The 11,646-nt window shown below is 44.6% G+C and overlaps 1 protein-coding gene across 10 annotated transcripts in view; it reads right to left on the reverse strand.

Annotated features, from left to right (window-relative positions):
* Nucleotides 1-11,292, reverse strand: part of PDE8B (phosphodiesterase 8B) — a 95,483-nt gene extending 84,191 nt beyond the window's left edge. For 2 of the 10 annotated variants that reach the window (XM_072030901.1, XM_072030903.1), the window contains exon 1: nt 5,124-5,451. In XM_072030901.1, coding sequence (XP_071887002.1) covers nt 5,124-5,405 — 282 coding nt within the window. In that variant the 5' untranslated portion in view covers nt 5,406-5,451. Of the gene's footprint in view, nt 1-5,123; nt 5,456-5,576; nt 5,636-11,146 lie in introns of those variants that run through there. The other 8 variants (XM_038170603.2, XM_072030902.1, XM_038170607.2 and 5 more) reach the window with 8 other exon arrangements.
* Nucleotides 11,293-11,646: the final 354 nt, after the last annotated feature.

Consider the following 11,646-nt stretch of genomic DNA (forward strand, 5'->3'; position numbering starts at 1 on the left):
TCATAAGGTAAAACATCTGTGTTACTTTGTACATTGCAAATGGTACAAGGTAGAAAACAGAAGCTACTAATACTCAGTTCAGCTGAAACAGTTTAACTTTGGGCTCTGAGAGCAAACCTGCCAAAATAACTTTTTACCGAAGCACTTACAGGGATGCAGGAGTCCTGAGATGCCTATTGACGCTCAGTGCCTAAATGACTTAGACAAACTGACCTCTTACAAGTTCACAACATTTCTATTTTCCTGCACAAGCTAAGGAAAAAGAAGAAGGGGAAAAAAAAGGCAGGTATGTTTATATATAATGATAGAATTGGCTATTGCCCAGAACAGTTTTGCAAGTCCAGAATGTTATGTGACTCAATGCCAAGTAAATTCAGCCTACCAGGCTGCTCTGTTTCCTTTGCCAAGTGGCTAATTATTGTCTGAGGAAATGGTTTTCTCCATGCTCTAACACTTCAATCCATGCACTTCTCTGTCAGGCACTGCATAAGCATACAACCACAGTGCTTTTTGAAGTTACCTGCACTATTTGAAGGAGGAATGGAAGATCAAATATGGAGCAGCAAATCTTTGTAAAAGTCCTTTTAGTGTGCTCATTCAAAATGTATGGGCTTAGTCCAAGAAAAACACTTCCTCTACTAGTAAGCTTTTTTATGGCAAGCATTGTTCAGGCCAGCACCTCTCACAGACCAGCTGGGCTAAACTGAAATGGCTCTGCACTGGAACACAGTTCAACGTACTAACACTTCTCAGCCTGCCCCCCAGGTTTTCTTTGCCAGCTTTGCAGCTCCACAATATGTTCAAGGGGACTTGATGCCTTAAACATCAAATCAAGTTGTGAAATGATCACTTCCACACTGAGTCACAGAGTACGGTGATTTCACTGTGATTTCACCAAGTCTTCACTGTGAAGACTGGTGATTTCTGCCAGTCTTCAGTGTTATTTTCCAAGTTTCCTGTACATCTAATATGTTCCACTGCATATCTAGTATGTTCCACATTCTACAGAACATACTAGCAGCTAGTAAAACAGTAGTACAGTACAAACAAAACAAGAAGTACAAAAAGTACAGTGACTTTTTGCATTCTTGGTCACAATACTGCTTTAAAGAGAAGAAACATATCTTAGATCAAGGCACTGCTTAGGGTTGCACTTCTCCAAAGCCTGTGGACCTGAGACGACTCTCTCAGTACCTAGACTTCTCAGAGCTCTCCATAGTACTTTGATATGCTCCGATTTGTAACTGACAGCTGCATCACTTCTTATATTCCCCCATATTAAAAAAAATAATAAAAAAGTTTTATAAAGTCAGAAAAACTGGATGCTTGACATATTGAGGAGCATCCTTCTCCTCAGTGCTTCCACCTCATAACTTAATATGGACCCATGTGGATAAGAAGAGTGATACTGTCCAATCCATTTCTTCTAATTTTTGAGCTTTGCTTCTATATTTTGCTTTCCATATTTTGATATGGAAATGCCTGAAAACTGTCAAAAACTGTTTTTAGTGTGACTTTCAGAGAAGGTTTATAAATGCATTTTTCTATTCCACAAAGAACAAGAACCAAACCATTACACCTGTGCTCTTGTCATTTCAAGAAAAATAAATAAATAAATAAAGTAATCAGTGAATAGAAAACTGCAGTTATTTCTTTGTTTTCCCATATGTTCCTATGGTTTAGCAACAAGAGCTTTAAAGCTTGTTTGTTCTTAGAGACTAACTTTGGCTAATGCTTAAGTATCATGGTGTTCAAGAAATGTGTTACCTATGCACACACTTTTGCTTAAGATCTTTACTGGCCATAATTAAAAGATGTATTTGCAAATACATAAGTCCTACAGTGCAAATATTTTAATTTTTGTATCTTTCCAAATCACTGAGAAAGTGTTCAAGAAGCTGTTCACTTCTTGCTAAACAGCTGATACTGTTGCCCTTCAAAACTGGCAATAGTTGGGCAATGGGTCAAGCAACCCTTACACATGCAGTATCATCTCCTGCTCAATGTTATTCTTCAATTAAGTAAACTAATTGCCTTGTATCTTTATAAAAAACTGAAATAGGGTACGAGATGTTAATAGTTTGCTGCCATTATACCATTTGCAGTCTGTAGGAAAGATTTGGTGTCACAGGGTCAACATGGAAGAATATACCTGCTATCTGCAGCAGTTGTATGTATGTTGATTATGAGTTTGGCCATAGGCGATACGGTAAGCATGTGTTTATTAGGAAGTAAACACAGGCAAGGGATGGCTGTTTTTTACTTCAGCACTTGTGCACAAGTATTTTAATAATACAGCATATGGCTGGGAACCAGAAACTGGGGGTCCTATTTCAAATTATGGCACAGACTCACCTAGTATAAACTATCATCTCTATCTTCTCTCAAGTTCACTTAACTTCTTTGTCAACTTATCTGTAGGTATTTGGTACCAAGCTTTTGAGATCCACAAAGAAATACTCTCACACTAGAAATACAAAACGTTTACTCATAACCAGTTATAAGCAGGACGTGATCAACACAACTTAGAACTTTTTATTAAAGAAAACAAAAGAAATTATCTTTTTAACACTGATCTCACCCCAATGAGCACAGATTAGAAGTACTTAAAAACTATGGTTTAGGCAAGGCATTTTAAGAAACAAGTGTTGTTTTTCATTTTATTTTTATTTATTACATTGGGTTGAAATCATTACAGGTTGTTTTCTTTCATTGCCAGGTTAATATTGTGGATGAGTTTTAAAGCATTTTATAATTATAGGGTCAAATGCAAATAATGCAACACTTGGTTGTGTAAACAAGTAAAGAACATTTTAGAGCAGAAAACGAAGACAAATGAAGCAGCATCATTTAAGTGGATTCAATAGTTACACAACAGGAATATTTTATTAATTTATAATAAGGCTAGCAGCCATTTGACCTGTGTCTTTGTTTCCTCACGTAAATAGATGAGATTTCAATACAGCTATTATCTGCAACCAACCACTATATCAGTTAAAGCCGTGGGTATTGCCAGACACATTTTCTTTCCAAAAAAAAAAAAAAAACCCACTTATTTTTTCTTCAACTTTCATCTTCTATGGAAATAAATACTGTCATCATGTGCTACTGAAGAGCTGTAGTTCATGCCATTCCATTTCTTATAGCCAGACAGGTATCAAGTATTATCTTGCCCTTATGATAGTTCTGTAATATTCAGACCTTACTTTGGTCACACAAGAACATATTATCCTGTAGGAAATTGTGCCAGGAGTAGTGGCAAGAATGGAGGCACTAACTTGATTTAAAAATGACACAAAGTATTTTACAGATCTTAGTGCATATAAGACAGAGACTTTTCTACTATCTCATTGGAAGTGTTGTTAAATAAATTAAAGCATCATTTCCCTCAGCTTGGGACTCTAAATGTGTCCAAGGAACTGAAGCAATCCAAAGTAATAGTAGGGTGCCAACTATGAAGTCCAAAACCAGCTGAAATATGTTCAGTTTTAATGACCATAAAGTTGACAAATATATTTGCTTATAATGGCACAGGATGTAATAATAAAAATATAAACAAAAAATAAACAATTTTTAAGAACAGAAAACAGTACTACCACTTAAAGATTTGTTTTTTATGCATTTCAACTTAAAGAATTGGTCAACAATTTCTATTTTTCTTTCCTGTACATTTAAAAAAGCTCAGTAGAACATTTTACAACTTAAGAATTAGGGCTTTGGCAAATTATAAAAATAAATAAATAATAAAAAGAACAACAAAAGCAAAACAAAACAATAACAAGAAGAACAACATGGGTTTGGCTATCTGTAGGGTAATGTCAGTCCAAATAACTTGAAGAAATGCATGTGATTGCAGATGTGAAGAAAAATGAAATGCTGAGAGATGCCCAAGCAGATAAAATTCCTAAAAAAAAGTTTGGCATGGGTAGAATGCAAGGAAAAAACAAAGACAGGTCATTTTGTAGGAGACAGACTATGAACTGTTAGCAAATATCCATCATGTTGTGTCTAACATTCTGGATTAGTTTAAGTTCTCATCTAATAAACTAAAGATGGAGGGCACACTGCTTGATGCTCCTTGAGTTAAGTATCTGCAGAGCACTGGGCGAAAAACTCAACATGTGTCAATTTAAGCCAGGCTACATCCTTAGTTTCTGAAGTTCACTGTTGGGGTAGAGGGGTTGGTTAAGAGAAAGCTTTCCACTGAAGAGATAACCATTGCATTTCATTGGGAGGGACAAGAGCAGTTATTCACTGACATTGCCTCGATGTTCATAACCTGAGCAACAGTACACACAGAATAAGGCAGCTCTTGGGCAAGGCTATGCTTGACTTCTTGTTGTACCTGCTCCAAGCAGAAGGCTGTATTAAATGACCTCCTGTGGTCCCTTCCAATCTGAGTTATTCTGTGACTCCACCTGTGACTCAAGAAGTATCCCATTCATAAATGGGAAAATAATAATAATAAAAAAAAAGAGAGAACCTTTGAAAAATCTAAGGAAATGTACATTTTTTACCTTACGATTTGAGGTGGGTTTTTTACTTTTTTTTTTTTTTTTTAATCTGGTGATCTCTTTCACTTACGTTTTCCTTATGTGTGTGTACATATATATATACATATATATATATATATATACACACACACATATATAAAAATTACAAAGGTTTCCAGTAATCTTTTAATTTTTTGATTATAACGAAACACCAAGATCAAGTTAATCTCAGGGCACTACTTATGGCACAATACCCTGCTTTATTATTACAACAGAGAAGTACCCTAAGGTGCAGCCGGGATCACGACCCCACTTGCTTTGAGCACAAGCTTTAGAACAGCGCTGCAAAGCGTAATTCCTAGAAAACATTCTGGGAAATTACAGAAAAGCCTACAACACATGTATATTAAAAAAAAAAAAAAAAAAGCAAACCCAGCTCAACCGCCTCTTCTGCCTGCCAAACTTGACGGATGCTGCTGAGCCGCGGGCTGCGGCCGCACCTGCCCTGAGGCGCCGGCGCTGGGTCCCAGCCTCCGGCCCCGGGGTGTGCGACCCCTGCGGGCACCGCCGCCGCGGCCGGGGGGGGGGGGCTCGGCCCCTCGGCGCCGCCCTCCCCGCCCCGCGGTTTACCTGGCGGCCGGCGCTGCTGGTCTGTGTCTCCGCCTCGGTGCCGCAGCAGCGGGGCGCCCTGGCCCGGGCGGGGCCGCGCTCCTTGCGGCGGGGCCCGGCGCAGGACGGCGGCGGCTGCCGGCTGCGGTAGGCGAGGACGGCGGGGATGGAGTCGGCGGCTTCGGTCTTGACGAAGAGGCCGTGCAGGGCGGCGGCGCTCTGCTGGGGGGAGCTGGGCTCGTCCGAGCCCCGGCAGTACACCACGCCGCTCTGCGAGACGTGGATGCTGGGGGCGCAGCCCATCCCTTCCCCACCCCGCCCCGCTCCGCTCCCGGTGCCGCTCCCGCTGCCACCTGCCGCCCAGCCCCGCGGGGCCGCCGCCCTGCTCCTCGCTTCCCCGCGGCACCTCCCCCCCGCCGCCGCCGCCGAGCCTGTGGCGCTGCCCCGGCCGCTCCCGCCTCATGTAGCGCCTACCTCGCCCCGCAACGCCTCCCGGGCACCTCCGCACCGGCTCGGCGGACCCCGGCCGCTCCGCCTCCCCTCCCGTCCCCTCCCCTCCCCGCCCGCCCCTCCACGCCCCTCCCGGGCCCGTCCCGCCGTCCCCTCACGCCGCCGGTGGCGCCTCACGCCCCCTCAGGCGGCCTCGGGGCCCTGGGGGGCTTCGTCCCAGCGCAGCCCCTTTCCTGAGCCTGTCCCCCTCACACACCAAAGAGCACCCACGGCACCAAGGGGTGTGTGTTATAAAGCCGGTGGAAGTGCCTGTGTGGAAAAAAATCAAAGTGCAGCTAGAATCATAAAGGTTGGAAGAGTCCTCCAAGGTCATCTGGTCCAACCATCACCCTGCTGCCACTGTCACCCACTAAACCATGACCCCAAGCACCACGTACAGCCTTTCCCTAAACACGCTCAGGGACAGTGACTCCACCACCTCCCTGTGCAACCCGTCCCAGTGCCTGACTGCTCTTTCTGAGCAGAAATGTCTCCTCATTTCCACCCTGAACCTCCCCTGGCACAGCTTGAGGCCGTTCCCTCTAGCCCTATCACTAGTTACCTGTGAGAAGAGGCCAACCCCCGGCTCCCCACACCTTCCTTTCAGGTACCTGTAGAGAGCAATGAGGTCCCCCCTGAACCTCTTCTTCTCCAGACTGAGCAACCCCAGTGCCCTCAGCCGTTCCCCATAGGACTTGTGTTCCACATCCTTCACCACCTGCTTTTCTAAGCCACTGGTAAACAGATGCCAGTTGTTCTGGGGGACTGTATGTGGGAAGGTAGGGCTGGGAGTTGTGCAAGACCCGCTGCAAGTATAGGAAGAAGGCCAGGATTGTTCAGCAGGTTTTAATGCTGCTTTTCAATTAGACCAGTGCTCAAAGAGACAAACTGTCTCCCCTGTTCTAGCCTACATGTCTGACAGCTGCCAGTCCTCACTTCCAGTCCCCGAGGAGACAGTCAAGATAAATGTTTAGTCCTGCAGGGATTTACACATCTTGACATTCAGCTGTGAACAGTTTCATTGACCTCAGTGAAACTGCATCCAGGGTGTATAGTTAAACACACGGATTTTAAGTCTTTGCAAAAATTTAATTTAAACCCCTCTGTTCTCGGTGACATGTTATAAACCCTTCAGGAATTGGTAATGTCATCCAAGCACTATGCTCAGTGCCTGATAAAGCATTTACCAAACACCTAGTTACCAAACAGCGTTCGCGTATACACCTTTCTCCTCAGAGTGTTACTTGGTCACTGCTTCTCCACCTAGATTTTACTAAGTGTTGTACAACCACTAGAAGCACAAAGAATGGCTGGTGTAAGGACTGTGATGCTGAACGACAAAATGCTCTGAGCTTTTTATTTCAGGTCCTGATGCTCCCGAAGTACTTTCTTGATTACAGGACCAATCTGTTCACTGCCACAGAAGTGATGGCTTCACAGCTAAAATACCTCATTTCAGCAACACTGTTTGAGCTTTTAGCCTCTGTGCTGACCCACCCTGTGTCCATTGTAGCAACAAGGACATTCACTCATCCATCAAGCACTGGACGATGATCTCAGATCATCAACATATTGGACAAACTGTGGTTTTCCATTTACCAGAGAGAGCCTGTGCGGCCCTAGCAACAAAATTTCTCCCAGTATTTCCCCCCCCCTCCTGTTGTCAGAGTTTACTAACCAAGCTGTGGTTCACATCCTGCATATTCTGTGTGTTTGCATGGTGCCACACTGCCCTGCTGATGGCTGTCTCTAAAGACCATCATGAAGCCAAGCTCAGTATGGGTGAAGCAAAGCAAGCAACTCTTCGTCACCTACCTGTGCAGCCTTTGTTGCTGCTTAGGCTGCAGTTCTCCTGGACAAAACCTTTCAGTCTACCAAAGCATAATGCACTTAGCTGCAGATGAATGTCTCCTACAACCACATTTAATATCAATGGAGCAACAAGTTGTATTCATTTCTTGCAATGTTATTGAAGTCCCTCTTTATTTTAGTCTTTCTATACTAAATAACTAAGCTTTCTGTTAATGAATGGGAATCCAAGCTGAGGATTTGAGTTACTTGCTGTAGACCACACCAGAGATCTGCAGCAAAGCCAGCAACAGGGATCAGGATTATTCCACTCAGAATCCATATGTGCACTGTAAATGAATTGGCCCATAAGGACTTCAGAGTTGTCAGCTACCTAGTTTGAGACTCAGTTCATAGTAAAGAACATGAAGGCAGATTGTATTTTGACTTTGAATAATGGTCCTGGTGGAAATGTCATGTCACACCCTAGACTATGTTGTTAGCTATTCACAGATCATTCCTCTAAATACATATTGGTGGTAAGTCACTTCATCAGTCAGTCGACACTTAGGTTTCCTTAGCTTCCCAATGCTCAGGGTTCTGTCCTGTTCCTACTGAATTCTGTGATAACTTTGCTATTGATTTTAGAGAGCATTGCAGGCTCCTGCCCATTCTCAAAGTTGATTTCCCTTGTTTGGGTATAACATGTGGGTTTTAAGTCAGAGAATAAGCCATAGGAATAAGAAGTCACAGCTCTGGAGAACCTTTACTAAATGCAGCTCTTGAGTAGCTCTCACTGTGCTGCTGATGTCTGGCTAATGGGGAAGGACACCACTGCAGGGTATGAAGTTGCCTGTACAGGGTGCCAGAGCACTTGAGACGAGTGAGGACTGCAGGATGGAGAACCATGTGGGCTGCTGAAAGGCAGCAGAAAAGGGAGAGTAGTTTAATGAGAAACAGTACAAGCAAGTGATGAAGAGCATGAGCAGAAGCTGGAGTGGGACAAAGGGCGCAGGTGCAGAGAAGTGAGATGACTCTCTACAGCTGAAATGGGAGGTGAAGAAATGAAGGAGTAAGTTAAAAGTTCTCTTTTACTAGCATCACTTCTCTTGCTGCATCTTGCCTACGAGAATACAGCCATGGATTTATTGGACAAGGCAAAGGGGGAATATTTAATGCATATTCATGCACCTTTACAACACAGCTTACGGCTTACTTCCCCACCAAATGACACTCCTGCAGTCATCTGGATGCAGCGTGACTGCAGCGTGACTGATGCCTACCAGCATGGAAGGCATTATTGTGAGCAGCACATAAAACTTCAACCAAGGAATTATGGGAGGGACACTTATCACAAGTAATGAAGTAGACTCTACCCTCAGAAATGCACATTTTGCATGACCTCAGCATGTAGCCAGTGCATCCAACAAGATATTCACATGCACCACATTTTCCATTATTAAAGGGCCATCATGGGCTTTAGTTGGAACTGTACAAATCCTAACAAATTTTCACTTACAGGAAACCAATTTCCTATACATGACTAATTTCAGCATGATAAATTTAAGTGTATGAGTGATTCCTGAAGAAATCAGTGGAATCCTGATGCATCTTCTCTCTCTCTTTTTTTTTTTCCCCAGTAAAAATGAAGGGATATGAATTCTTTACACCATTTACACCTGCAAATCTCTCCTCAACAAGGAAAATATTCTCCTTCAAACTTTATATCCTTTCCAAAGCCAGTCGTAGGCTTCAATCTGACCTCAATACGAAGACTCTGTGCTACGAGTAGATTGGTAAGTTTATGTTGGCATTATTGGAAGTAACATCTGTAAATCCCTGTTCATTGCAGTAAGAATATAGTACTTCAGAGGTCACATTTTACAGAGACTTAAAAATCTGGTACTTGACAGCCAGCTCTTGAAGACAGTTACCTCAATTCATGGTTCATTTACTGTAACACCAGTTTAAGAAGGCATAAATAAGCCTATATATATATACACACACACTAGACTCTTAGGAGGCTCAACAGTTTCTCTGTCCTTTTGTATTTGTCCCTCAAATTTGATGGACCTTTTCATATCGGTCCATCAAATTTGAAAACTACAGTAACAACTAACATGCATACTCAGATTAGAACAAAGTAAAAGCACAAAAATTAATTTAAATTATCCAGACCACATGCTACATTTTAAACTCAAACTAGATACGAAGAAAATAATAATCATGGTAAATAGAATAGAAGCCTTCTATGTAGAACTCAAATTTGTTGAAAGAAAAAAAAAAAAAAACAACCACACCACAAAACAACAACAACAAAAGAACACAACCAACCAAAAAACAAACAAACAAACAAACAAAACAGCACAACCAACTCTATAATAATACAAGAAATCATGTTGATTGGAAAAGAGAAAGATGTTAAATACATGATGCAAAGTTTTTTTTTTTTTTTTCTCTGAAGAAGAGCAGAATGTATCTTTCAGGCCACAAATCTGAGGATGCTCACACCAAAGTAGCTAAGAGTAACTTCACTGAAAGCAATGAACTTTCTCCAGTTCAACCAAAAAGCAAATCAAGCCTTTTATTTCTTTACTCCTCACAAAGCTCCTTTATTTCATAACTTTTAAAAAACGTTGCAGCAAAATTGTTTTAATGTATCATGGATTTGTTATACTTTGCTTGTACACTACATTCTGAGGGTGCTATGAATAAAGGTCTCCCAATGGCTTGGACAACAACAGAAAGGTCAGTTTTCACCAAAAGTTCCTAAAAGACCTTGCACTGTGGATATTTTGCAAGTTGGGAAACTGAGTCCTGAAGCACTCTGTTGCCAAGAGCACTCAAAGAAGTGGAGCTGAAGGGAGAGCTCAGTGCTGTGCCTTCCCGTCCGCAGCCCATGTCACTGTAAATGCTGCTCAGCACAGGTTGTGCTGAGCACACAGAGGGGCAGGAGCCCTCCTCCAGGTCTCACCTCCATGCCTTTGTGTGAGGGTGAGGAAACGCTGCAGTTCCTGACCTCCCTCTGCAGCTGCTTCTCTCCCCAGGGACAGGAAAAGCTGCAGTCCTGGGCTTTTGCACCTCGGTGCTGACCGGGACAGAAGCCCAAGTGAGAAGCTGCCCCAGAATACCCAGAGATGCAGAATCTCTCCAGGGAACAGACACCTGCAGTCTTTTTCCTCGGACAGGCTAACTTGGCTCTGTCCTTCGTATCAGCACAATCCTGAGAGACACCCTTTGGCTTTGAAGAGGAAGAGTAATGTGTAGAAATACATAGCTACGGGCTTTGGTCACTAGCAGAAGCATTATGTGTAAGCGTTAATCCCCTCGAGGAGCAGAACTTTTGGCAGGACACTGGCCAGATACCAGCAGTTACAGGCAACTTTTGTAGGGCAGCAGTGCTCAGACCACAGCTAAAAGACTTCTGTTGCCCACCCAGCCGTTTGGTTTGCCTTGGAGTAGGGGTGAACGAAGCACTTCACCGCACTCCAAGCCAAAGGCAAGCCGCGGATCCCTGCCTGCACTGAGAAGTCCCCCAGCCAACACTTCAGCAGCCACTTCCTGACACTCAGCTTGCTGTTAGCCTGCCCTAACTTTACTAACACAGCGGTTCTCCACGGATTCACCACCGCACGGGAGCCTTCCCGCTCCAAGCACGTCCGGGGCGCTGTCAGGACCCCCCCGGCTCTGCCCCCGGACCCCCCAATGTCCCCCCGCCGCCTCCCAGGCACGGCCGGAGCCCCGCAGCGGGCAAAGGCGCTCCTCACCTCCCTCCCGGGCTGGGTCCGCAGCCTCGGCGTGCAGCCGCCCCCGTTCATCCTCCGGGGACCGGGACCAGGAGCAGGAGCGGGACCGGGAGCAGGAGCAGCGCAGCGGCCGCCCAGGTGAGCGGGGCTGGACCCCCGGAGCCCTCCGCCCACGGCACCTCCCCGGGGGCCGGCCGCTCCCGAGTAAGCCCTTGTCCCGCTGGGCTGCGAGATCCCGGCCATACGAGAGCCCCAGGAAAAGGGTTTGGCTTCTGAGGCTCCGATGAGGGTGGAGGAGAAGAGGGCTTCCCCGCGCTCGCCGTCCTCTGCCAGGTTTGGGTCGTTTTCTGCCCTGGCTGGGAACGCTCAGAATGGGGAAAACCGCTCGGGAAAAGTATGGTGAATCGAGAGCAGGGCTTGCTTCAATGCGCTAACAGTTATGTAGCCTTTGGAGGAAAAGGCAAACCCTTACACCCCCTAGAGAGAGGTGTAAATCCACCCACCAGAGAGCAGGTAGCATG

The sequence above is a fragment of the Anas platyrhynchos genome, chromosome Z, assembly GCF_047663525.1.
Source record: "Anas platyrhynchos isolate ZD024472 breed Pekin duck chromosome Z, IASCAAS_PekinDuck_T2T, whole genome shotgun sequence".
Classification (NCBI taxonomy): Eukaryota; Metazoa; Chordata; class Aves; order Anseriformes; family Anatidae; genus Anas; species Anas platyrhynchos.